The sequence below is a fragment of the Myotis daubentonii genome, chromosome 3, assembly GCF_963259705.1.
Source record: "Myotis daubentonii chromosome 3, mMyoDau2.1, whole genome shotgun sequence".
NCBI classification, from domain to species: domain Eukaryota; kingdom Metazoa; phylum Chordata; class Mammalia; order Chiroptera; family Vespertilionidae; genus Myotis; species Myotis daubentonii.
Genome location: NC_081842.1, coordinates 201,531,357 through 201,558,923, shown reverse-complemented (window position 1 = coordinate 201,558,923; position 27,567 = coordinate 201,531,357). Strand labels below are relative to the sequence as shown.

Here is a 27,567-nt window from a genome sequence, read left to right as displayed (position 1 = left end):
GCCAGGGAAAAGGCAGTTCACCTCCTGATTTCTTCTACGGACACAACAAACTCCACTTCCTTTCTGCACCCACCCCCCCCCCTTTTCAAGGGGCTCTTGAGTGTTGTGCAAACAAACTCCAGCCCAGGAGTGGCTCAGGTACTCCTTGGCCAAGGCAAACAATGATTTTTGTTAGCACAACCGAGGGGATAGAGAACTGAAGGGAGAGTCAATTCTCCTAATAAGACAGGGCTTCCGACAGACATGGCCACACTCGTGGACAGTGAGGCTCAAGGAAACGATGCTATGAGGGAAACAGAACAAGCCGGGAAATGAAGTCTGCTACCGACTTGCTGTGACTCCCTGAGCAAGTCGCCTCCTCTTTCCGAAATTTCAGTTTCCTCATCTGTGAAACAGAGATGGCAAACCTGCTCATCTCCTTTAATCTTTTAATGCACTTCAAAGTACCGCACAAATACAAGGGGAAAAAAGGGCCCTGGGTTAGACGGTTCACAGGAAAAATAACCCAGCTTAAAACATCCCCAAATATGAACACTGGTTTTGAAAAAACCACACGTTATCACAAGTCCAGTTTCAAATACTCCTAGTGGCCATCTCCACCTCCTTCCTGTCTTCCCGTCATATTTCAAAGACTCACTCATCCTATAGCCATAAGCTTCATTTCTCAAGGCTGACACCCGTCCGTGGGCAAGCTGCGTCCTGCCCAGAGAGGAGGCGCGCTTATGCAAGGGCGCCATCTGGTGGACACGCAGGGATGCGACACGCAGTCAGGATCTGGGATACCCACGCACCTGTCTCGGACCACATTGATGGTCCTCAGGCCCAGGGCTGCGGCGATCTGGATGACTGCTTGCCCCACGCCACTGTTGGATGCATTCTGGATGACAGAATCTCCTGTGGAGCCAGGAAGAGACTCAAGTCAAGTCCTGGAGACCTGAAATAGGTCAAGGGCTTCCGGCCTGAGACCCTATTATATAAGGCAGGAGATGGAGTGCTTAGGCCAGTGATGGCGAACCTTTTGAGCTCGGCATGTCAGCATTTTGAAAAACCCAAACTTAACTCTGGTGCCGTGTCACATATAGAAATTTTTTTAATATTTGCAACCATAGTAAAACAAAGATTTATATTTTTGATATTTATGTTATATATTTAAATGCCATTTAACAAAGAAAAATCAACCAAAAAAATGAGTGTCATAGGTTCGCCATCACTGGCTTAGGCTCCCAGAGGACCCGGGGCCTGGCTGCTGAGCCCTCTCAGACCTTGGAGTGTTGCTCACTCTTCTCCCAATGCCCCCCAAACTTCCACAACACACTGCCTCCTAAGACTTGGCAACTCAGAGTCTACCGTAGACATAATGTAGAAAAACCCTGCTATGTAAATGAGTTCATGTCCTTCATCCTCCAATTTTTATGTCGTCAAGTCTCTGCTTACGTTATTTCCTTGGTGTGCAATGCTTGCCTCTTCCTTTCTCCCTTTGTTGTGGAACCCTATTGAAACCCTTTGAAGCGCAGCTTAAGTGTGGCTTCCTTCACGAAGCCTTTCCAGACTCCTCCCACTGTGCTCCGCAGCACTCTGCAGCATCTGTATTAATAACATGGTCTGCCTCATCGCATGCTGGGCTGTATACAGGTCCACCTGTACCGAGGGCTTGCAGCTGGAGGGGAAGGCCATGCCGTATTCCCCTCTCTGTACGGCTTAATCAAGGCGCATTGCCTTGCAATGGGATTAGAGCCACACTGGAGAAGCCAGCAGCCCCTGAAACAGGAGCCTATAGTTTGTGGACTAAGCCCAGGCCTGGATTTGGAACCAGTCAATGGGGGAGGCAGCAAGGTGTGTTGGGGAAAATGTGGGCTCTGGAATGAGATGGGCCTGGGTGTGAGTCATAGCTTCACCTCTGGCTGTGACTGAATGAGGTGGGGCCAGTCATGGCCTCTTTCAGCCGCAGGTTCCTCCCCCTAAAACAGGAGTCCTCCGAGCATCAATCGGGATGCTCCTCATTAGAGTCAATGCCGTCGAGTGCAGGAAGGTGCTCCGTTACCCCTGAAAGGCTATCTGGGTCTTGAAAGGCAGCAGGATCTGGTGCTAGAGACAGAGGACTTCCTGGAGGAAGAACACCCATTCTCCTTAGCCAGGGTTAGCACACGAGTTGTCACTCATTAGTGAGCTATGAAATCAATGTAGTGCGTTGCAAACAGCATTTTTAAAAGTTAAAATAAAGGAAAATAGAATAAAAAACAGCAGAGTACATGTACACCACACATAGGAAGGGCACATAGTAAGGGTGAATATGGTTCCATGAAACTCTGGAGATATATATATATAGTCCCAAAATTCACGCAAGAAGTAATTTTGATAGAAAACACAGGTTTATAATTAAAAATTGTAAATTTTTTATTGATTCACAAAGTATACAGTATAGGGTTATGTATGGAATAGCATATCAGGTAAATGGCCTCCACGGCTTTGCTGGCACATACGCACTCTTTTGTTGAAATTTTCCATGACCATTTTGCATAAATGTGGCTGAATTTCGATGAGGCTCATTTTCATATTGATGGCTTGGTTAATCGACAAAATTGTCGCATTTGGGGTTCAGAAAATCCACGAGTGATTGTTGAGAAACAAATGCACCCACAACATGTCACTGTTTGGTGCGGATTTTGGGCTGGAGGCATCATCGAACAATTCTTCTTCGAAAATGCGGCTGCTCAGGCAGTAACAAAAGAGTGCGTCTGTGCCAGCAAAGCCGTGGAGGCCATTTACCCGATATGCTATTCCATACATAATCCTAGACTGTATACTTTGTGAATCAATAAAAAATTTACAATTTTTAATTATAAACCTGTGTTTTCTATCAAAATTACTTCTTGCGTGAATTTTGGGACACCCTTTATATATATGTGTTAGATTTCAATGTGGGTCAAGGTCATAAGTTTAACACTGATCTAGCCTAGGCCACACCAGCCCCAACACAGGAAAGTGGAGATGCATACGGGCACCTGAGGTGGGTGGTGTCAGAATGCCCTGCTGTGTCCACCAGAGAGGTGGCCCAAATCAGGGATGGCCTGAAGGGATGAGATGCAGGTGACCATTGTGTTTGCTGCACTAGAACTTGAGCAAAGGTCGCTGGTCACACCTGCTGGTTTTCTCCACTATGGGTTGCTAGGACTGCTCTGCTCTCCCTTTGCGGGAAGCTGGGGCTGGTTTTCAGCCAGCCTTGGGCAGCAGTGGCCACCATATTCCAATATCTCTTAGCCTCAGTTTCCTCGTTGGCATAACAGAGCTAGCCCGGGTGACTTCCATGGCCCTACCAGCTTGTGGATATGCATAGTGTGCAAGGCAAACCTCCCACGATGGGGCATGAGAGTTGGTGGGTAACCTGCTGCCACTGAGGTTAGTTCTGGGATGGGTTCTATGAGGGTCGTTAGAGGGCTCCCAGCAGGACTCCCATTTCGCCCACAGCACCAACCAGCCTTCATGGCTTCTCCTCCTTCCCTGACTCACTCTCCCCACTCCCTCACTCCTGCTTCCTGGGACCACCTCCTCAGTGAACTGCGTGCCCCTGTCCTTGTCTCAGGCTCTGCTCTCAGGGAACCCCAAATAAAGCACCTGGTTTTGTCACTTCCTTGCTAAATGATCTCACACAAATAATTCACCTCTCTGGACCTCAGTTTCATTTATAAAAGAAAGGATAAGAAAAGCAGTGTGGTTACTGCACTGTACGCCCTGTGCTAAGTGTCACATGGCAATGTTTCAGCTAACCCTCAAAATTCCTATTCTCTGTTTTACAGATAAAAAAAAAACACCCTAATGATTTGAGAGGTCAGCTCACACAGGTAGTGTAAGGTGAAGCTGGAGTTCAGACCTAGGTTGTTAGCCTGGGGCTTGAGCTCTTAACCAATGGTACCAACCTCACTGCACTGCTTTGACGATTTGAGGCATTCAATGTGGTAACGCGTGTAAAGGCACGCGTGTGAACTGGAAAGTGCTATATGAACGCTGAGTGGAATTACTAAGTTCAGCATTTTACTGAAAACACAGGGACTGTGTCTATCCTGTCTGGCTTTGTATCCCCAGAGCTTAGCACAGCTCGATGTTTTCGCTGAATGACAGATTCCATCCCAAGCTCTGGGAATGTGATCCTTCAGCAGTTTTCCAGAATATAGTATTCCTCATGAGGTTTCAGCTTCTTTTCTAGGAACCAAGCTAACATCTTTCTAAGCAAAAGCAACAACAACACGTTCACCCAGGTTAGGGGCCCCGTCTTCCTCTCCTGGAAGTTCCCGTGGCCTCAGTGTCAGGATTGGGGTCCTAGTCTGGAGATCCTGGCCGCCCCTCCCACCTGCAGGTCCTACCTGGCTGCAGCTGCTCAAAGTCCTTCAGCATCCTGTAGGCCGTGCAGGGATTGACACCCAGGGTGGCCGCACTCTGAAGGGGGATGTCACTTGGAACTCCGATCAGTGCTTCCTCGCTGAACACGGCCTCGGTCCGCCAGGTTCCTGAGTCAAGAGATGAGTTCAGGGCAGTGAGGAACCCCTCTCCACACTCAACCCCAGTCCACCCTCCTCAGTAAATGGGCACCTAGGACAGCAGACTTCAAAGAATGCTTAGCGGACAAAGGAAATCTCGAATGTCTCTGAGTCCTCAGGATAATTAAGGTGTAGATTTTGTTATTCCCACGTTAGTTACCATTAGATTTAGCTAACGTCACCCAGCAGGTGACTAAGGATCTCAAACTACTGGACTCTGAGGGTAAGACAGCATCATCACTACCAGGAAGATGAGAGATAAAAAACCCTTGTTTTCCTCCTCCTCCTTCTTCTCACCTAGTGCACCTTGACTCGGGGTGGGATTATGGGAAGAAGCATGAAGGTCTAAGTCAAAGGCCTACGTTTGGGACCTGGTTTTGTCAGTCTGCTTGTTTGCGCAAATCCCTAAGTCACCTGAGTTTTGGTTACTCTTTTTTTTTTTTTTAATATACTTTATTATTTTTTACAGAGAGGAAGGGAGAGAGATAGAGAGTTTGAAACATCAATGAGAGAGAAACATCAATCAGCTGCCTCCTGCACACCCCGTCCTGGGGATGTGCTCGCAACCAAGGTACATGCCCTTGACCGGAATCGAACCCGGGACCCTTCAGCCCACAGGCTCTATCCACTGAGCCAAACCGGTCAGGGCTGGTTACTCTTAAAATAAATGACATTGGCAAGAAGAGCCTGACAGGCTTCCTCCAAGAGCTGTTGCTCAAATCAAATGATTTAAGGGTAATGAAAAAATCCTGTAAACTGGAAAGAAATGACCAATCAGAACCCCCAGCCCACATTCCAGTTCCACACAAAAGAACTGTAAAATGTCAGTACTGAGAAGACCCTTAAGAGAACAACATTTAACCTCCTCATCAGCAGGGCAGGAATCGGAGGGAGTGGCTTGCTCCCTTCCAGCCACAGATACCTGCCCCACACCTTCTAGGAGCCAGACACTTGCACAACGCAGACACATTCCTTACGCCAAGGGGCCTCCTTCCTTCTAGTGGAGAACAAGTGAGAAACAAACAAGTAAATACAATAATTATAAATTATAGAGTTACAGCAGTGAGATTCCTTTAGATGGGAGTCAGGCAGGGACAGCTTCTCTGAGGAAGTGACAGGCTAAGGGCTAAAGGATAGGGATGTTAGCCACTCAAGAACATCCTAGGCCAGGGGTGGGCAACCTTTTTGTGAGTGCATGCCCAAACCAGAAAAATCTGACTCAAAATTCTTCTGCGTGCCAACCCTAATTTTTTGAGAACATGTTACGCCTACTTGATATCTCTTAAGGTGTATGTATGTGAAGAACCTTGAAGAAATAATAAAATTCATTCGAGCGACAAAAACACAGTATATGGCCCTAGCCGGTTTGGCTCAGTGGATAGAGCGTCAGCCTCCGGACTGAAGGGTCCCAGGTTCGATTCCGGTCAAGGGCATGTACCTTGGTTGCGGGCACATCCCCAGTAGGGGGGTGTGCAGGAGGCAGCTGATCGATGTTTCTCTCTCATCGATGTTTCTGTCTATCTCTCTCCCTTCCTCTCTATAAAAAAGCAATAAAAATATATTTAAAAAAAAAACAAAGAAAAACACAGTATATGATGATGAAAAATTCATTTATTTTTTAATGTATACATGTACAGTGATAGTCTGACAGAAAACTTTATGACTCCGTTTGATATTATCAGTGGGACTTTTGCTGCTGCATCACTAATGACAGAGATTTTACATCAGGTTTATATTTCGTGACCTTCAGAGATATGCACGAGCTACTACTTTCATCCATCCGGCTACTCCTACTACGAGACTTAACAAAATTCATCACTGAGAACAAAGATTCACAAGCGTATGTGGAGGAAACCAAAACACTGGTCGGATCTAGGAAGGCAGGGAGAGTTAAGGCAGAGGCATAGAAATTGCTCTTCCCCTCTCTTGTCAATCCTTGTCTATGGTCTTTAAGGTAACTTGTTATGTAAAGTTATTTATTTATCTAAGATGCACCTACACTGAATTTATCTGAAAAATAAAAAAGTCGATATTAAGAAAAAAATTGTAAATGGAAGATTATAAGAGGGTTTCACGTGCCAGGGGTTGCCCACCCCTGTCCTAGGCAGAGGAGAAAGCATATGCAGACTTTGAGGCAGGGCAGATAGAAGAGTGGAACTGGAGGACAGTGATGGGAAGAGTGGTTAAGATGTGGTTGAGGTGTCATGGGCTAAAAGAGTGTTTTATAGAATTTCATGATCTGGACCCATAGGAACCATGAGTTATGTAGTAACTCAGTACATACGCATATATGAATATCTATCGACCTATCATCCGTATCTGTGTGTGTGTATATCTATCTCAAAAACCAAATTTTTCATGGAACAATATTTATCCTACTGGCTTATTCTTTATTCTATTCTGCTTGATTTTAGTAAAAAAAAAAAATTCTGTTTGCCACTCACTCGATTGATTTTGCTAATGGGTCACAACCTGCAGTGTGAAAACCATAGCTCTCAGGGTCATGGCATGGAGAACGGATTTTATTTTGGCGAATGGGAAGTTTCTAATGAGCTTTAAGGGAACTCTGAGGCCATCGGATTTATGCTTTAAGGTCACGGTGTTGCTGTGAGGAAAAGACAGTGGGGTGGCGAGGGACAGAGTCAAATGCAGAGGCCCAATCAGGAGGCTTTTGCAGGGGTTGAGATGTGAGATGATGGTTCCTAGAACAAGACTTCAGCTGTGGGGATGAAGGAAAGTAGATGGATTCGAATTATCTGTTGAAGATGAGTCAACAGGGGCTGATGGGCATTGGGTGAAGGGTGACGGGTGCTTGCCGCTGCAGCAGGATCCCATGTATAGCAGAGGTGAAGAGGACAGACCTTGGAGTCAGACAGATGCCGACTCAAGCCCTGGCTCTGCCAAGTACTCGCAAGGTGACTTAGGGAAACCACTGGGCGCCTGTTGGCTCAGTGTCTGAGGGCTGTGCTGTCTCAGGGCCCTGGGCCCACACTTCCAAAGCTCTCGATTGTGTGCCCTCATCCGGTTGCTGGGATTCAAACAGTATCCTGGTACCACATGTCCCAGGTACGGGGAGTAGGGGGCAGCCTAGGCGATTACTAATTGTGCTGCAGGAGGGGAGAAACAACGCGGGCTTTAGGAAACAGGCACTGGGATGGGAGGCAGCAGCACTATTCGAGGCTGTGTCAATCCCAGAGTAGATCTGTGGTTGGGAAAGTAAGAGGCTACAAAGCTGAAGGGCTCCTCTGGGATCCAGGAGGTGCCTTGGCATTCTCTGGCTTCACCCGGCCTGGTGGTAGAATCTTCACTGTCCTCTTCATAAGCATCACTACCCCCCCCCCCCCCCAATCTTAGCCATCACTCACTGTACTCTGTGCCAATCACTTCGTGTATGGCTTTAACGCATGAAATCAAGGGGATCTTCTAATTCCCCTTAATGGCACGACAATGGACATTCAGCCCTTGACATGGATTTTGGGGCCTGGCTGTCCCTACTCCTCTTCTCAAGAGGACCTGGGTGGGATGGGGACAGCACTCATGGTCAGCCCCAGGGGCTGGCTGTCAGGGATTTAAAGGAGAAACCCTTCGGCTTTGGCGTTGGAGAGACCTGCTTAAAAACCCAGCTCTGCCACCCACTAGTGGTGTGACTTAAATTTCTCACTTCACTTTCTTGGATTTTAGTAAAAAAAAAAATTCTGTTTGCCACTCACTCGACTGATTTTGCTAATTGATTTTCACTTTCCCTGAGCTATGAAATGCAGAGAATAGCACTCACGCTGTAGTGTGAAGATGAAATGTGAAGGCATTTGTACACACTATCACTGTGCCTAGTGTGTAGAAGGTGTGTAACGCCCCGTGGTTCCCTTTACTGGTCCTAAGTCCCATGCCCTTGCTCTGAGGATCGCTATTCCTCACGCATGTGCAACGGACCCTTAACCATCTCCACCATCTAACGCAGGTCGGCAAACTATGGCCCACAGGCCAATCTGGCTCACTGCCTGTTTTTGTAAATAAAGCTTTATTGGAACACAGCCAGACACACTTCTTTTGTATTGTTTATGGCCACTTAGAATGACAGACTTGAGTAGAGGTAGATGGTTGCAAAGCCTAAAATATTTACTAATTGGCCATTTAAGAAAAAGTCTGCCAACCCTGATCTAATGCATAGAGAAATTGAGTGTTTGCAAAGGTCACTGCATGTATTGCCTCAGTTGAGCTGCGTAGGAGTTTGCTGAGATATGCAAGGCAACGGCTATTAGCTCCATTTTAGAGATGAGGAAACTGAGGCTCAAAGTAGTTGTGACTTAAGATCATACAGGACAGGTGGAAGGAGAACATGCATCTGATTCCCAGGCCAGGGCTCCTTCTCCTGCCCCGTGCTGCCTCAGCAGGGTTTCCAGTGAGAAAGTCAGTTCCCATATTCTCTGGCCCAGCTGCCCTGGGGACTAGTTGGGTTGCATGTGGGAAAAATCTGGCTATGGCCACAGCAACAGCTAAGCAGCTCAATACCATGAAAAGATGACCAAGATTCAGGCTGCTGAGCACTTATCTGCCTACTGATTGCCACTCTTAGTAAACTGTAGTCTTAACTAGAAGAAAGACCGTGTCTGTTCACTGCTGTATGCTAGAGCCCAGCACACTACAGATGTTCATAAAATGTTTACTGAATAAACTGAGCTAATTATAGTCCTGATAATTATAAAACCCTCATCCTCTCTGACTGGCACCTGGTTTAAAAGACACGCCTTTCCCCAGGGAGAAATCCCTGTTCTGGCTACCACCACCACCACCACCCATGAAATTACCCACACACCTGGCAGATGTCCTTTGTTCCTATCTCCAAAGATAATTACCAAGCTCTTAAATCCACCGTCTTCTCCAGTCCCATGGAGAAGACACTCACCATCTGCAGCCTGAATGTTCAGCCCCCTCCTTACTGGCTTCCTGCCTCCACGGGGCCCCTGGCTTTCCTGAGCCCTCTCTGCACTGCACAAGTCTGATCAAACCAGTGCTCTTCTTAACTCTTCATCAGGCTCCTCTGACCGTGGATGTGAGCCCTTCATGACTGGGCTCCAGCCCACCTCTCCAGCCTCATCTTGCTCCTCCACCATCCCTCCCTTGACCCAGCCAAACTGAGCTACCTGTAGTTTTGCTGGTGCCTGGCCTTCCGCCATCGCCAGACCTTTGCATGTGCTGTACTCCCAGCCTGGGATGCTCCTGCTCACTAGCCCACTGACTGCACTTCTACTCAGTCTTCCAGACCCAGTTCAAGCAGCACTGGGAAGCCTTTCCTAAAGCTGCTCGCGATAGGGGACTCCTGCCTTTGTGTCCATCCTGTGGTTATAGCACTTATCATACTGCATTGTATTAAGGGCTGTTTTTCTGTTCCCAGCCGAGAGCACTTCGCCGGCAGAGACTGTCTGACCCACCACGTGTGCCCTGCACTCAGCAGGGGGCTGGCCCAGGGCACCAGTCAGTATCCAGTGAATCCTCGCAGCCCTGTTTGCTCACACAGCCAGGCTTTCCCTGTCAGGTGCTGTCGAAGAGGGTGCAGCACTCTTGGCAGCTTTCCTGATCTCAGGGAAGCAAACAGCTTCTAATAGACTTCTGTTACGGTTTTTTTTTTCCTGCCAGATACCTTTTTCTTTCTAGAACTACTCCTTCCTAACCTCTGTACCACAGAGGTGGGCAAGAGACTCCACTAAGCCAGTGGTCGGCAAACTGCGGCCCCTCGAGTGTGGCTCTTCCACAAAATACCACGTGCGGGCGTGCACATACAGTGGGATGGAAACTTTGTGGCCACACTCACGAGGCCAAAGAGCCACATGTGGCTCGCGAGCCGCAGTTTGCCGACCACTGAACTAAGCAATTGGAGTGGCCCACCCCATGACCTTGGGATGGGTCCATGGATGGCCAGGGACCCAGGCAGAGTTGGTGAGAGCCCTTCTGGGGGACGGATATGGTTGTGCTGAACGGACTGTGGAGGACGTGCGCCTCTGTTTGTTCTCAGGATGATGTAAACCTCGGGCAGCTGGTGGCCATCTATGCAAGGGCTATGGCAGAGTGGGTTGGAATCTTAGCCCCACCACTTACTGGCTAAATGGCCCTGGGCAAGTTGCTTCATTCTTTACATTTACTACTGTCGCATCTGCAAAATGGGAGCGACTGTACCTACGTCATGTGGGAATAATGACAACATATGTAAAGTGCCTGGTGGAAAGGGAGTGGTCAATACATATTTGTTGCTATTACTGTATCACTGTGTGGGGAGATCCCACCTGAGAACTAAGGAGAACCAGAAAAAGTCAGAGCTCTGTTATCATTGGGGTCCCTGGGTCCAGCTCTGCCTGATGCTTTCCATTTCTCGTACTTCCTAGTTCCACACACCGATTAACTTCTTTTTCTCTGTAAAGCAAGTTTGAGTTGACTCTCTGTAAGTTATAACCCACTGAGTCCTAACAGAGGCGACGAGAGCCTGGTGAGCTCTCCTTCGGTTTGATGTTTAAGCCTGGGATAGGGCTTCTTCTCAAGCTTCAGGTCCTCCTGGGATGGACGTGCCCCATGGGATGGACGTGCCCCATGGGATGGACGTGCCCCATGGGATGGACGTGCCCCATGGGATGGATGATGTCTGTCCTGCTTCCCTCCCGTGGCTGCTGTCAGGATCCATCTGTATGTTTGTGCCTCAAAATCCATCAAGTGTTAACTAGCTCAGCAATGACTCCTTGCTCTGTGTAAAAGAAGACCCCAACTCTCAGTGTGGCTTTCTCAGGGCCTCCCTCATGTGGCCCCACTACCTCGTGACCCTCTGTCTCACTTCTGCTACCCTCTCCCAGGTGCACATCCTCTGCGGCGGCCACACGGGATTGCCCACCACTTCCCAAACTCGGCTTTGTGCTTTTGCTCGTTTGTTTCCTCCACATGCAACCGTTTTGGCTCATTTCCATGTAACAACATCCATCTACCCAAGGTCAGTTCCAATGCTCCTCCTCCAGGAAGCCCTGGTCCCTCCCCACGACTTCTCTCTCTCCCACACGCAGGCGCACAGAGCAGCCAGAAGTGTCTTCTGCTTCCTGGGAACCGGTAGCACTCCCTTTACTGAGCTTATTGGTTTGAAGATTTCTTCAATCAGTCCTTAACCTCCTGGAGGGCAGATGCTGGCTTGCTTCCCTCATTGTACCTTACCGCAGGGACTTAGGGATGTGGGGATCCAGACAATCACAGCTCCAATCAGCACCGGCCCACGGAGATGGGAGAGCAGGCCATCACCTCCTGCTCTCCTTATTCGAGCGATCCCACCCCCCTGGAGGGAGGGTAGGTATAAGGACTTAATACTAAGCCCTGCATCACTTAGTTCCGCTGAGCCGATGAGCAACTCTCTACAGTGTGAGTAAAATAGGATCTGGAACAACGAAAGGCTGCTGAGACCTGGAGAAACTCACCCAAACCAGCAGTTGCTGGAATCACCCAGTCTCCTGGCTTCACCCCAGTCACGTTGCTGCCCACTGCTACCACCTGTCCGACACCTTCGTTCCCTCCGACAGCAGGCAGCTGGGGAAGGAGGCCGTAATTACCTAAGGGACAAGAGCACAGAGGGTCATCCAACAAGGTGCAGGCGGTGAGACCATGGCCTTTGGAGTGAGACCTAAGCCCAAGCTCGGTTCTGCCCCTGACCAGCTCTGAGCCTTAGCTCCTATACCCTTAAAGGGGACAATGCTCCTCTGTATTCGTGGTTATAGGAAGACTGACTAGATGGAAGGCTGGCTACGATAATGTGTGCAATGAGCCCGGCATTTTACAGGCACATCACTGTGGTTGCTTTACTCCTACTGCCACCTCCCTAACGCTTGAAAAGCCTCACACCCAGGGAGGGGAGGCCAGGGGGGCTCCACAGTCTGCAGAAGGCACATCTGGAGAACAGCTGCTGCTAATCACAGGAATTTCACACCCACACCTGAGGAGGAAGGAAAATGAGGTGGTGGCTAAGCAAAAGAAAAAAACCCAGCCAATTAACATAAGCCACAGAAACCAAGGTTACCTTGGATCATATTTATGTCAGATGGATTGATAGGGGCCGCCAGCATCTTCACATGGACATCTGATCTGCCCACGGCAGCTAGCTCCAGGTTCTTCAGTCTAAGCACAAAGCCAAAGAGAGATGTTAATGCCACTCAGGCTAGACCGGGCATATTTTTTTAAATTTTTAATTAATCAATTAACTAATTAAATCATCACCCAAGGATATTTTTTCCCATTGATTTTCAGACAGTGTGGAAGGGAAGGAGGGCGGTGAGAGAGAAACATCGATTGGTTTCCTCCTGCACACAACCAGATTGGGGCTGGGGATGGAACCTGCAACCTAGGTACGTGCCCTTGACCAGGAATCGAACCTGAGACCCTTTGGTGGGCAGGCCGATGCTCTAACCACTGAGAAACCTACCAGGGCTAGATGGGGCATCTTTTGCTCAAATCATCTCCCCAGAGTAGGTCAGTCGGCAACATTTTTTGAGCTGCCATTGTGTGCCCAGGAATTCCGGTTTCGTTAGAAAAGAGAAAGGTGCTGTAAGGAATTAGCACAGGATGCAGGTTAAGTCTGTCAGGTCTGCAAGGGGGAAATCCTTAGTGACCTCTCACCCTCACTGTCCACTCTAGGACAGAAAAGAGTTAAAAATCCCCCTGGCCCGATTAGCCTTGTGTTCCCCCAAACCTGCTTATTGATGTGTGTGCTTACTAATACAGGTTCTCAGGCCCCGCTCTGACCCGCTGAACCAGAATCTCCAGATGGGGGCACTCCGACTAGTTCCTAGGGACGGGCACACCTGGGACACCCTGGGCTGGTCCTTTGTTCTGCACTTTCTTTTCCCCCATAAAACACACAGGGAGAGGGGAGGGTGGGGGAAGTAGAGAGGTGGCCTGTGTAGGTCAGAAAGGACTCCCTGGGTGGCTGTGGCTCACCCCCGGGAGCGGTGCTTCTTCTGGATGAGGATCCTGGCCTGTCGGAAAGGATGCTGGACAGAGCTGAGCATCCTGGGTGTGACGCCCTGCCACCCCAGCAGGTCTCTTTGCTGCTTGAGGCCTCTGTGTCTCCATTGGTAAAAGCGGGGGAGGTGCTGGTGGTTTGCGCTCCATCACTTCCAATAGCATCCCCCACTTCAAGTCTATGTGATAACTACCCCCTTCGGTCTCAGTGGGCCCTGGACACCTCTGGGACTTTGGTTCATGGGTAAAACGCCAACGGGCTTTTGAGGAAGGCCTGAGACAATGTCCATGTGTTATTTTTGTTTTTTAAGAAAGGAGACCTTACAACCAGCAAGCACTTGCTCAGTGTACTGAACTGGTGGGTCCTTGTGACTTTTACCACTGGACTCCTTGTCCTTCTCCACACGCCCCCGACTTCATGTCTGCAATGCTTTCTCTGCCCAAATGTACTTGAACAATATTTCTCTTCATTTTTACTTAATAAAGGCACACAACTGCCAACCAGGGACTCTTAGCACTGGGCAACAATGCCGCCACACTAAACTGATGTAACTCCATCCACTTTCTGTGAAATCTGACCTCTTAATTATATCTGAGGCTCCATCTTGGGGTAAAGTGTGATTTTCAAGAAATGTCTTATACTAACAGTAAATTAATGGTGGCAGGTATTTATTACACAATGTCCTGTGCTGAAGGTTTCAAATACATGACCTGATGTAAGATGTAACACTCCTGTGAGGAAAGTATTAATACTACCATTTTTTATATATAGATACTTTTTGTACCCTCACCCGAGGATATGTTTTATTGATTTTAGAGAGAGGAAGGGAAAAAGAGAGAGAGAAAGGGAAAGAGAAGAGCGGAAGAGAGAGAGAGAGAAAGAGAGAGAGGAAGAGAAGAGAGAGAGAGAAACATCGATGTGAGAGAGAAATATCAGTTGCCTCCTGTACGCACCCCGACTGGGGTTTAAACCTGCAACCTAGGTATGTGCCCTGACTGGGAATTGAACCTGCAACCTTTTGGTGTACCGGAGGACATTCCAACCAACCGAGCCACCCAGCCAGAGCAACATTTCTATTCTATCAAAGTAGGAAATGGAGGCTGCCAGCGATTATGGAATTGACACAGGGTAAGATAACTGGTTCGTAGCAAGGCTTCTCTTCAAAGTCAGCGCTCTTATTTACCTTCCTCTGTATCGGTATCCTGATATTAGTGTGGGAATCCACATGACTGCCCACAGGACCCCTGGAGATCTAGGGATCCCAAACTGGAAATCTCTGTACCAGATTATGACCAATTTTTTTTTTTTAAATTCTCACCCGAGGATATTTTTCCATTGATTTTTAGAAAGAAAGAAAGAGGGAAAGACAGAGAGAAATATCGATGTGAGAGAAACACATCAATTGGTTGCCTCCTGCTTGAGCCCTGACAAGGGCCTGGGCCAGGGAGGAGCCTGCAACGAGGTACATGCCCTTGACTGGAATCGAACTTGGGACCCTTTGGTCTGCAGGCCGATGCTCTGGCTAGGGTCAGATTATGACCAAATTAAGGGGGGGCATTCCTCACCATGATTGAGAAACAGCTAGCTATAAAAAACCAAAATACAAATAGTCTCTACAGAAAGTGGTTAGCTAGGAAGAAGTTGATGACCAGGGCAGAGAGAATTAAGAAAGGGATTTCCCCTCCTTTTTAGGTAAATATTAAGGAATGCATGTATTTATACAGCTGGAGGACGGGGGATCCTTGTAACAGTAATAACAACAATAACTACTGTTTGAGTGCTTACCAGTGAGTCACTCTTCTAAGTGCTTTCCATGCCAGCTTCCTACTATTATTCTGATTTTATGCCTGAGGAACAAAGGCACAAAAGTAGTAAATGACTTGCTCAAGGCCACCAAAAGTAGTGAATGGCTGATCTGATGTGAACCTGGCAGTCTGATGCTAGAGAAGCCAGATGGTTAGTGGCTTCCCCCGACCGAGCAGAGGGCAGCCAGGCGAGCACCAGCCAGGAGCGGTGTGCGGACTCGATCCTTGCTGAACGGGCCTGGGAAGGCGGAGAAGCCCGCAGCTCCCCAGCTGGCTAAGCAGGGAGGCATTTGCCAGGCCATGGTGCTTCTCTGTGAACGCACGTGTAAGTCTGCATTGCAAGGAAAAACCCTGCCGAGAGCACACGGACTGGACTAGGGGCCCCTCGGTGTTATCTGTACTGCTTCTCTTGCATTTTCACAGATAATCCATTTTTCTGTAAGCTGGAAAGTCCATGCACTCAAGTTACTTAAGGACACGTTTTTCCTGCATTTTCTATATGTTCTTGCCTCAGCCCAGAATTTCTTTTCCACAGCTTTTCTATGAAGTGAAAAATTCCATTCACCCTTTAAACCCAACTCAAATTTTACTTCCCCTAAGACATCTTTTTTCACTCTTCTTGGCCCTGGAAAAAGTCACGTGCTCTATCCTGCATGCTCCCAATCACAGTGATCATACCATGAGACTATCTTACCCGAGTTCACGGCTTTTTAGTTTATGAAGTCTTTTCACAGATTTTTTTCAATTGATCATAAGGTATAACTTCACATTCCTTTCCCAAAACTCTTGGGGTGAGATGCATGTACTTCAGGGTTCTGAACCATGTATTATCTATACCCCACGTGGGGGCTGGGGCAGCATTCTATGATCAGACACACTGTTTTCCAGCAAAACGTATGAATCATCACACTAAGTGGAATGAATAATGACCATATAAAACTTCATGTGAGAGATCAGGTTTTGCCTCCAAAGGAGTTATGCAAAAACAAAAACATAAAAAAAAACAAAACAAAAAAAAACAAGGGTCAGTTTTCAGAGCTTTTTGGATTTTGCAGTTGCAGATATGAACTCGGAATTGGATCCAGGTCTTCCAGACTCAGTTCAGTGCCCTTTTTACTGACCTAGTTTTACAGTCAGAATGTGTATGCGTGTTGTCTCCCTGTTAGATTGTGAGCTCACGAAGAGCAGAGAACTTTCAGTCTTAGCACAGTGCCTGCGACCAAAACAGTGCTCAACGCTTCCTAAAGAAATGATCCAAGTTTCTCCTCTAGAGAGAAAATGTGGCATAGAAGTGCCAGTCATTTAGGGGAGAGACTCAAACCACAGGGGCGTAGCTATTGAGGCTTGTATTTCTCTTCCTGGTTTTGGGCTGTTTAGGACAACACACCTAAAGGATGGGCGCAGATAAACAATGGAGATGACCCTCAAGAGAGTCCGGTCTAGGCAAAAACCCTCGACGGTTTTCCTCACAGGGAAGTTCAGCTTGCATTTGCAATAAAATTGTACTTCTGAAAAGTCTAGATGACCACGGTCAGATGAGAATACAGGTAGATCTCAGTTCACAGACGACGGGTAGAGCATGGATTTGGATTGAAATACACAGTCCCGGTTTGAATCCTGCCTTGGTCACTTACCAGCTACATCAACCTCAAAATACTTGTCTGTGAAATGGGGCGAACACTAGAACCTCCCTCACAGGGTTAAGTGAGTTAATGTACATAAAGCATTTACTGGAGTACCTGACACACAGTAGGTGCTGAAGGGCATCTGCTATCAGTCCAAGGAAGCCTCTGACACAATTAGCCGGCTATACCTCTGGAAAGAATCATTGAATCACTGAAAGGAAGACAAATTTTTTGGAAAACTCAAGTAATTTTAATTCAACAGATATGTCCCGACAGTCCTACTAAGTGTTAGATGTGGCACCAAGGGGTTTAAATATGGAAAAGTAACATCTGCCCCGGAGCTTGACGGTAGAGGCTCACACCTGGGAGAAGTGCTGCCTCAGAGGCAGGCTGTGCTGGAGCTGACTGAGCGTTTAACCGTCTGGGGAAGAAAACACAGGTGAGCAAAGGGGCTTTGGAAGAAGCGATACCTTCGCTGCAGCTTGAAGGATAAACAGGAGTTTACTGGGGGGACCGAGAGGAAGGAAGCTCTCCTGCCAGAGAGAATGGCAAAGAACCCGACCTGACAGGAGGCCAGGCTACAGGTGCAGCCTGGACCGGACCACCTAGAACAGGGGTGGGCAAACTTTTTGGCTCGAGAGCCACAATGGGTTCTTAAACTGGACCGGAGGGCCGGAACAAAAGCATGGATGGAGTGTTTGTGTGAACTAATATAAATTCAAAGTAAACATCGTTACATAAAAGGGTTCGGTCTTTTTTTTTTTTTTAGTTTTATTCATTTCAAACGGGCCGGATCCGGCCCACGGGCCATAGTTTGCCCACGGCTGACCTAGAATCTCTTAAATAAGTGGCACTGATGTCACTTGGTGTCCAACTCCACATGGGAGTTGTGGGAAGTCTTTGATAGCTCCTGGGCTTTTGGCTTGGGTAACTGGATGGTGACAGAGGGAGGAAGGAAGAGTGGTTTGGGGTGGGGAGGAAGCTTGAGGCAGGCTGGTACGGAGCAGAGGGTGCCTGGGCTAGACGCAGAGCGGAGTCAGCTGTGCTTATAGGTAGAGTCTAGGGCAGTGGTCAGCAAACTCAGTCAACAGAGCCAAATATCAACAGTATGACGATTGAAATTTCTTTTGAGAGCCAAATTTTTAAAACTTAAACTATATAGGTAGGTACATTGTTATTTACTTAATTAGGGTACTCCCAAGGCTTAGGAAGAGCCACACTCAAGGGGCCAAAGAGCCGCATGTGGCTCTCGAACCACAGTTTGCTGACCACGGGTCTAGGGTAGTAGGTAAACATATTTTGGGTGATGGCTGGACAATTAAATGACAACTAATGTTGATAGTTTACTGGGCTCCAGGCATTGTGCTTAACATTTTATGTACCCAATGCTGTCTGGTCCTCAAAACACCTACCTGGAGGATGTTATCAAACTAATTACATAGAGGAAACAGAGAAGTAACTTGCCCAAGGTTAAACGGTTAGACTTGATCTGAAGCTGGATTCCAAAGCTCAGCCTGTTGAACACTGGGCCGGCATCCCTCCGCTGTGTTTGTGGAATTCTTGTCCCGAGAGATATTACTAAGTATTCCCTGGGGTCCAATATGTTTGGGAAACGCTGCCTCCGAAAGCCCTTTCAGACTGCACATTAGAGTCATACAGGCTCTGAGAAGCCCTCCAGTAAAGAAACCCATGTAGCTTTGAACCATCAGAGCTCCCAGTTAACTCTGCTGGGAACACTATTTCCACAGCACAGCGAATAGCTGCCTGCCTCCAGACGGCAGCTTGAGAAGCGCTGTCCTGGGCCGCCACTCGCTCCCTGTTCTCTTCTTTGTCTTCTGGGCAGCCTAGCTGCTCTGCCAGGTGAAGTTCACAGATGTGGGGGGAAGGGGAGTGTGAGGGGATGAGGACCTAGGTCCTAGGTCCTAGGAGATGGGAAGTTGAAACTGCAAACACAGGTGGGTGAGGGCGGCAGGCAGGCCCGACACAGGCTGCCCGCCTGGGGGAAGGTGTGTTGGTCCAGCTGCCTCTCACCAGGGAGGCCAGCCCCAGCCTGCCCCATGGAATGCCATCAATACCAGACACCGCTGTTCCTGCAGAGTTCTAACAGGTCGTCAAGGATACCATTCTGCAGAGACAGGAAGGAAAACGGGGCGAGTCTGAATTCCAGGAGTTGGACTGCTGGTATAATGATAGTCATTTCTTCCTTTTTTTTTTTAACTCCCCAAAGGAACTGGTGGCTGTGTTGCGGAGAGCAAACGAGGCACCCAAACTCAGCCTGGCTACATCTCAAGTCACTTCCCCTGGACGGTCAGGGTCTTCCCTTGTGAGTGTAATGGCGCCATGCAACTCGGCGGGATGTCCCTGTCTCCACTCAGCAGATCCCAGACCGGATAAGGTCACAATGGCTCCTTTGAGGCCGAGGCTGTACACCTGTGATGCCATCTGAACTACAGGGGAGACAAAAGCAGGCAGAAGAAAGAGCCTTTTGAGAGGGGGAAAAGAGGCCAGCGCTCTGGGGACTGCCTCAGTTATATTTGCTGTGTAAGGCGAGCACTAGCCAGCGCCGCTAGAATATCTTTCCCGCCTTCTGCATTTAATTAGCAACCATTTGTACTATCTTGCATCTTCCACGCAGTCACCTTAAACTGGTCAATACGATTTTGAGCAGAAAGAACAGGGAGGGAGACAGCCATAGAACACTGAGACTTTCTCATCTGTTCATTACACAGAGCCAAGAATGTGTGTCCCGTCACCAGGCCACGCTGGGTGTAGGTAACCGACACCTCATGTGGCTCTCCCCGGTCTGTCTGCAGCTTCCACAGCCACAAACAAGCCTTTTTCTGTGACTTGGTCAAATGCCTGGAGTGCTGGGTACATTGTTCTGAGATTTGATTAATAATTAATAAGTAGAACACAATTGGGAAATCAGGGAGGAATGAAGTTTTTCAGCTCACCCCCAGCAGGGGATGGCGGCGGCCTGGATTGGGGGGCTCTAACGGCGGCCCTCACGGACTGCTGTTCCTGGGCAGAGCTCCTTGTTCCGTGTTTCCTGATGTGCCAGCGGTACCTGCTTGCCCCTCTGCGCCTCTGCTGGCTTCCCTGACTCAAAGTCATCTTGCCCTCCTGCCATCCAGGACTTTCTGCACAATCATTTTGAACGGAAGGGAATCACAGCCTGAGGGCAACTTCTGGAAGTTTCTACCCAGGGCTGGCAAAGAAAATTTCTCCCTTCTTTCTCAATCCCCTACTCTCCCTTAATTAAGATGATCACAAAGCTTGCAAGCCCCATAATATTCTAGGTCTGCTGACATCAGGACACTTGCTTGAAGGGAGCTGCACTCTCTGTTGCTTAGTTTGCTGAGGCCTAACTCTCCTTGTGGCTCCAGAGAGCAAGACTGAACCACAGCAGGAGGCCGAGTCGCTGCTGGCAGCTCCTTTGTCTCTGACAGATACCGTGCAGGCCCCGCCTGGGGGGCTGCTGATCATGTACCTAACCAAGGGCAAAGGGAGCATTGATGAAATCTTGTGCCCAGGACCCCGGATTTCTACCAGCACTGCTCCCTGCAGGTTGCTAGAGCAACCACTGGCAAGCGGGCAGTCCCACGCTTGCTTCCGTTTCATAGACGTGTTGGAGCTGGACAACTGTTGGATCAAAGAGGATTCATGCCTCATAACAATCCCCAAGGCTGCAGAACTGTGTTGAAAAGAATGCTGAGGTCTCATCTCGTCTTGGCAGGAGAAAGTGTCGTTGGGGGAGGATGGGGTAAAGAGGTGTGCAGGTTTTGAGGTATACAGAAGTGGAAGCTGTGAAGGTTTGTCATCAGCATAGAAGACAGCATATAATAGTCAGGGACAGCATGCTTGGATTTACCATTGCTGACCTTAGTTGACCCCTTTATCACAGAGTAACTGAGAATAAAAAGGAGACTGGAGTGATTTCCTCACTGTAATGAGTGGCACAGTTGGGACTAGAACCCCGCCAGGCCCCAAGTGACATCCTGAGCCACAGACTAACCTGGTGTCATCTTTGCTTTTCCTTCTCTAAAATGAGGACCCCCCCCCCCCCCCCCCGCCATCCAGGGTGGGAAAGGCCTGGAACTGTATCAGAGACTGACAGGAGCTGCTAGGAGAGGGCCAGGCAATCATAGCAACATGGAGTTGCACTGGGTGGCAGCTCTTCTCCCAGACACTCTGGACACGGGTGAAACCCCTCCTTTGTGCAGCTCCTCAGGGGTGTGCCTGCCAAGTTTCACCCTCAGAGGCAAGAATGAGGAAATGGGGTAAAAGGGCTTGGCCCTAATCCCCACAGCCTAGTGTGGAGTCCAGAGGGAAGGTAGTGTTCGAGTGGAAGCTGCTTGAGTTAGAATCCCGTGAGCTCAGGCTGGTGCCCTCGGAGCCTGGTTCAGCAGGTGCCTCCCTCAAAGGATTACAGGTGGGCACTTCCTAGACATCTGCTGATCAGACACACCACATGCGGGATCTTCTGCTTGGAACATTTCTACACTTTCCCTCCTGGACTAGAATGTGAGTTCCCTGAGGACAAAGACCACAGATTATTCGTCTGGGCATTCTCAGTGCCCAGCACTTACTGAAGTTATTTTCTTAAAGAATAAATAACTTAATGAGTTCTGTCCCCCCTCCTTCATTCATGACCACAATAAAGAGCTCCAGGAGACATGACAAAAGAAACAAAATCCCAGTTTTCAACAGAGTGCCAAACCAAAATGCTAAATTTTTTTCAAAGTACTATAATTCTGTTTTAAAAAACCAAGTCACCAGCACAGAGTTTGGGTTTTCAACACTGACATCAACTGCAAAAAGAAGAGATCCCCGAGAACAAACAGTGTCCTACAGGGAGAACTCACTATCTACACAGCCCACCACCTGCTCCCCCAAATTCCATCTGGTTAACAGAGTGGGTATCTGGCCAAGGGTGTCACAGCTTTGCCTCATCGTGTGCCAGCAGCAGGCAGGTGAGAAAGCTGTGATGACCAGGATCTGGAAAATGGAGGAGACAGGACATTCTTACTGTCTTCCCCAGGGTGGGGCTGCCCTTCTTATGAAGAGTAGGGACTTGGGGTCACCTGAATGACCTATAATCTCATTATTCTCTTCTGACCTATCTGGTTCCCAATGTTATCTGCCATCTCATTCTCAAAAAACACTTGGGATGATTGTCATTGTTTCTTCAGGTCTATGTCTATATCGAGGACTATTAATAAAGCCACATCCTAGTTGTATGATCTTAGATGAGTGTCTTTCCAGTTTCTTGAGTCTCAGTTATCTTGTCTGTAAAATGGGGATAACAATGACCAAACCCCAATTGAGTTTAAAATTCCATAATATATCTGGAGAACTTAGCCCAATGCCTGCCACATAGTAGGTATAGAATGAATGAGAGCAGCTTTTACAGTAAGACCCAGAGAATGCAAAATTCTGAAAGGGGACTTTCAGGAACAAAAGGAAAGGACATTGGAGTATGTGGGAACTATTTGATAGAGCAGCAATTGTCAACCTTGATCATCTCACAGCACATGTAAACTAATTACTAAAATTCTGCAGCAGAATCAGGAACTTTGCACAAGGGGTAATAGCCTAGGGACCTCTGAAGTGTCTAGAATGTTTGCCACTCTCTCATGTTGTAATTTTCTCCTGCACTTTTTAAAAAATCCTCACCTGAGGATATATTTTTTTAATTGGTGTTAGAGAGAGGGAGAGAGGGAGGGAGGGAGGGAGGAAGGGAGAGAAAGAGGGCAGAGAGAAACATCAATTGGTTGCCTCCTATATGTACCCCAACCTGGGATCAAACCTGCAAACTAGGTATGTGACCTGGCCTGGAATCGAACCCGCAACCTTTTTGGTGTATGGGACGACACTCCAACCAATTGAGCCACCTTGCTGGGCTCTCTTGCACATTCTTACTTCATTTAGATCAGCTGTTCAATTCTTTAAATGAAAAAAGGCCCAACTATATAGGGGAGTCTATTTTTTGGGGGAAAAGAAACTATAAAATATCAGGGAAAGACTTAGTAGAGGAGGGAAGAGCTTAGTTTGGGAGCCTCCAGGATTGAAGAGAAGGGCATTCAGAATGTTGAAATGAGAACAGGAGCTCCCTGGAGGCCCCACCACGCCTCAGACCTGAGCAGACTGTTCCTCATTCCCTCTCTGCTGCTCCCAGAGCTCTGGTCCACAGAGCAAACATCACAAACCACACTGGTTTGGGAAACAGTCTGCTTGGACTCTGAGTAGTTCCATGGCCCTACCTGGTGTAACCTGACCCACATACCCAGTTACTAGGATATTTAGAGGGACACCTGCTTCTTTCTGTGACATCGCGGTTACCTTAAACCTCCTAAGACATGACTACAAAGGAGAGAATCCCAGCCTCTGGCTTCGGTCCATACAGGAACAAGTCAAATGGCCTGAATCTGGGTCAGAAAGGAAAGCGTCCATTCTCAGGCCGAGTGAGAACCGCCTGCCTGCCTGACAGTCCACATCCACAGGACAACGGCTCTCAACCCTGGCCTGCACGTCGGAGTCACGTGGAGAGCTCTGAAAACACAGGTTTCCGGGCCTCCCCAGGCGTACTAAGTACTTCAGGGGTAATGCCCGGGGATATGTCGTTTCTAAAAGTGGCATAGGTGACTGAGATGTGAGGCCAAGGCTGAATCCAATGCTTTATGGAAGCGTCATGTTTTGAATTCTGGGAAATTACTGGGTTCCATACAAGGAGACAAGACGGTTATCCTTTTTCCCTAAGTGGCATCAGCAACAAGTCTGTTCCAGCTTCCCTGGCGCTCCGGGAGGAGGTGATCAATCAGGAGGCAGCTGCACTCAACTGCCTAACCTGCCCCAGCCTTTCCTCAGGGTCCCGAACACTGGAGATGCCTTCTTCATCAGCACAGAACTCAAGAAAAGGCGCACTTCCTACTGAAATCAGATACAGACGTAAGAGCGTTTTTGGAGCACCCGTTTTGTGGCAGGCCCTGTCCCAGACATAAATCACAAGCCCGCGAGAGAGGCACTACATCATTCCTGTTTGGGGTGCAGTCCTGGAAAAGGAGTGTTCCTCAGAGCTTTACCAGCTCATCCCAGCACAGTCCTCATGGGAATATATTACTGATGATCAACATACAATTTGGGGTTTATTGGTGACTTATTTACTCATGAGCAACATACAGTTTGGGGTTTATTGACTGATGAATCTTCTCAAAATTCTTTTGGTCTCAATACTCTAATGGTGGATGTGGCTAGGCTGAGGGAATGACCTTGAAATTTATCCGAGGTATATCCTCTCGGGCTGTCAAAACAACTCTCATCTTTTTTTCTTTTAAGTAAAAATATGGGATGCTTCATGAATTTGTGTGCCATCCTGTTGCAGAGACCATGCTAATGTTCTCTGTATTATTCCAGCTGCAGTACACGTGCTGCTGAAGTGAGCACTCTCGTCTGTATTTTAATCATGAAAATAATTCTGTTTGCCTGTCCTCTGGAAAACAAGCAAACCATTTGCTGGGAATCAAAGAGTTGTAAACAAGGGGCTGCAGGAGAGTATGTAGGTACTTTCTGGTGGAAAGCATTAGATTGACCTCAGCTGATTGGCACTATGAGCTATGACTGTATTGTCTCCATTTTTAAAGATAATGAAACCAAGGCTCAGAGAACCTCAGTTACTTGCCGAACATACAGCTAGGACAGGGAGGGCAAGAATTGGACCCCAGGTTGTCTGGTTTACAGGTCAGTGCTTTCACTGTAGCTCCTCTATAGTGGCCCCACTAGCCCTTTTGGATAGCTAAACAGAAGATATTTTAGGTTCGGTTCCAGATCATGTAACAAGACCAGTATAGCAATAAAGCGAGTCATAATCTTATGGCGGGTATAGGGTCCTGCCTAATTCGCAAAACACAAAGTGCAATAAAGCGAAGCACCATAAAATGAGGTATACCTCTAGTTACTTATGGGCAGATTTATAGTGGTTGAAAATTCATATACTGTTTTTATTAGTCACATGCAAAAATCATTTATTAAGATCTAATAGAATTTTAGGAGGACATAATTATAAAAGTAATGAGGGCTCAGAGGGGCTGAGTGACTTGTCTAAGGTCAAACAGGTCTTATATTGGCTCCAAAATAGGAGCACTTGTAGCTAAAGGCACACAGCACAGTGGACAGGAAATCACACGAGACCAGGTGTCAGAAGCCATGGATTCCTGGCCCTGTTCCAATCTGTATTAGTATAGCACTTCGGACAAGTCCCTTGTCCTTTGTAAAATGGAAACAGTGATCTCTGACCTACTGTATTGAGAAGTGAAGATCCAAATGGATGTAAAAGTATTCTGAACGCCCCCTCCAAAAAATAACAGAAGGAAAGAACTTGGGTGGGTCGGTCAGTCCAACTGGATTCAAATTTCAACTCTGCCACTTATTGGATGTGTGACTTTGAGCAAGTGATTTTACCTCTCTGATGCCTCAGTTTCCCCATCTGAAAAATGGGGCTACATCAAGTACCTACCCCAGAGGTGGTTGTGACGATTTACACAGGGATTGCCAGACATATACAGCACTCCATCAATAACGTCAGCCACTATCACAGTTATGCTTGTGCCTCTCGATCTTCAACTTCTTCGAAACGCGGACTTTCTGAGCTACCAAACATACCCTGGGCTCCAGCTTCGGTCCTATTACTCTCTACCTTCTTCCCTGGACGCTGTCTCTCCCTTCCCAGTCTCCCTTCTGCACAGCCCGTCGGAAACCCCTACAAGAATCCCAGTCCCCCGGCCCCGTTTCGGCGCGGTCTCTTACTCGACGACCTTGGCCGGGTGCCCGTGGTGGCCGTAGACCAGCGCCCGGACCCGGGAGCCCTCGGCAGACGCGGAGCAGGAGGCGGCAGCGGGCGGGCGGCAGCCCGAGGCAGGGAGCAGCCTCGGCCGCAGCAGGGCCGGGGTCCGCGCCTCCCACAGCGCGCAGACCCACATGCTCACCGCGGGGATCGCAGAGCCGGAGGCCCCGGAGACGTCAACTTCCCGCGACCGCGCGCCAGCCCCGCCCCTCCCCGCCCCGTAACCACGCCCCTCGCTCCTTTTAAAGGGCCATCTCCTTCTTCCGCTGCCCGCGCGGTGGCGCCTGGGGAGATTGCGAGGGGAGCTAGGGACGCGCGGTGCGGGGACCTGCGGGAGTCGCGGAGATTTCGAGCCCGCCAAAGTTGATCTCCCAAGGAGCGTCCGAGACTGGCCTAAAGCTATGTCTGCAGTCTGCAATTGTTGTTTGATTTTGGGGAAGACATTTCCCCTCCCCCGACCATTTCTCCTCCCCACCATTTATTTATTTATTTATTTACTTATTCATTCATTCATTTATTTAAAATTTTTGTTATTGATTTCAGAGAGGAAAGGAGAGGGAGAGCTAGTAACATCAATGATGAGAGAGAATCATTCATTGATCGGCTGCCTCCTTCATGGCCCACACTGGGGATCCAGCCGGTAACCCCGGGCATATGCCCTGACCGGGAAGGGAACCGTGACCTCCTGGTTCATAGGTCCATGCTCTATCACTGAGCCACGGGGGCTGGGCCCCACCATTTATTATCGAGTGCTCACTGTGCCAGGCCATTTAAGGCATTATCTCATTTAATCCCCACTATCTTCTCATAGCATAGGAAGGCAAAGCTTACTTCACTGAGTACATGTAAGCTGCTGTGGAGGCAAGAATACTGGGTTTGGAGTTAGAAGATTTAGCTTCAAATCCCAGCCCTGCCACTTCCTAGCTTAGGCAAGTGACTGAAACTCGGAGCCTTTCCTCATAGGTATAAGGAGGAGAATATTCCTATTTTAAGATTATTGTGAGGGCTCTGGCCATTGTGGCTCAGTTGGTTAGGCATCCTCCTGTGCACCAAAAGGTTTCTGGTTCGATTCCCTGTCAGGGCACATGTCTGGGTTGCAGGGCTTGATCCTGGCAATGCAGGAGGCAGCTGATAATTGTTTTGCTCTCACAGAGATGTTTCTCTCTCTCTCTCTCACTCTCTCTCTAAAAATCAATAAAAGTATTTTTAAAAAGATTGTTGTGAGGATTGGATGAACAATAGAATAATGTTTAATGGATAGGAGAGCACCTTGTAAAATGCTAAGTGTGTTCGGGTATAAGGGAAGGATCACAAGGAGGAGGGCCCTCTCTAAAAATGCTCAGAGTAGCCCTGACCGGTTTGGCTCAGTGGATAGAGCGTCGGCCTGGGGACTGAAGGGTCCTGGGTTCGATTCCAGTCAAGGGCAGGTACCTTGGTTGGGGCACATCCCCAGTAGCGGGTGTGCAGGAGGCAGCTGGTTGATGTTTCTCTCTCATTGATGTTTCTAACTCTCTATCCCTCTCCCTTCCTCTCTATAAAAACATCAATAAAAATATATTTAAAAAATAAATAAAAAGCCGAAACCGGTTTGGCTCAGTGGATAGAGCGTCAGCCTGTGGACTGAGAAGTCCCGGGTTCGATTCCGGTCAAGGGCATGTACCTGGGTTGCGGGCACATCCCCGGTGAGGGATGTGCAAGAGGCAGCTGATCGATGTTTCTCTCTCATCGATGTTTCTAACTCTCTCTATCTCTCTCCCTTCCTCTCTGTGAAAAATCAATAAAATAT

General features: G+C 48.3%; 1 protein-coding gene and 1 non-coding gene across 5 annotated transcripts in view; both read right to left on the bottom strand.

Annotated features, from left to right (window-relative positions):
* MECR (mitochondrial trans-2-enoyl-CoA reductase) overlaps window positions 1–25,971 on the bottom strand; it is a 31,481-nt gene extending 5,510 nt beyond the window's left edge. Inside the window, exons 1-6 of one of the 4 annotated variants that reach the window (XM_059690486.1) lie at window positions 25,745–25,882; window positions 15,298–15,359; window positions 12,571–12,668; window positions 11,975–12,106; window positions 4,359–4,502; window positions 792–894 (exon numbers count right to left, since the gene is read on the bottom strand). In XM_059690486.1, coding sequence (XP_059546469.1) covers window positions 792–894; window positions 4,359–4,502; window positions 11,975–12,106; window positions 12,571–12,616 — 425 coding nt within the window. In that variant the 5' untranslated portion in view covers window positions 12,617–12,668; window positions 15,298–15,359; window positions 25,745–25,882. Of the gene's footprint in view, window positions 1–791; window positions 895–4,358; window positions 4,503–11,974; window positions 12,107–12,570; window positions 12,669–15,297; window positions 15,360–25,454; window positions 25,648–25,744 lie in introns of those variants that run through there. The other 3 variants (XM_059690484.1, XM_059690485.1, XM_059690487.1) reach the window with 3 other exon arrangements.
* Window positions 24,279–24,385, bottom strand: LOC132232080 (U6 spliceosomal RNA). Its single transcript, XR_009452242.1, has one exon. It is a non-coding gene; the product is annotated as a U6 spliceosomal RNA (small nuclear RNA).
* Window positions 25,972–27,567: the final 1,596 nt, after the last annotated feature.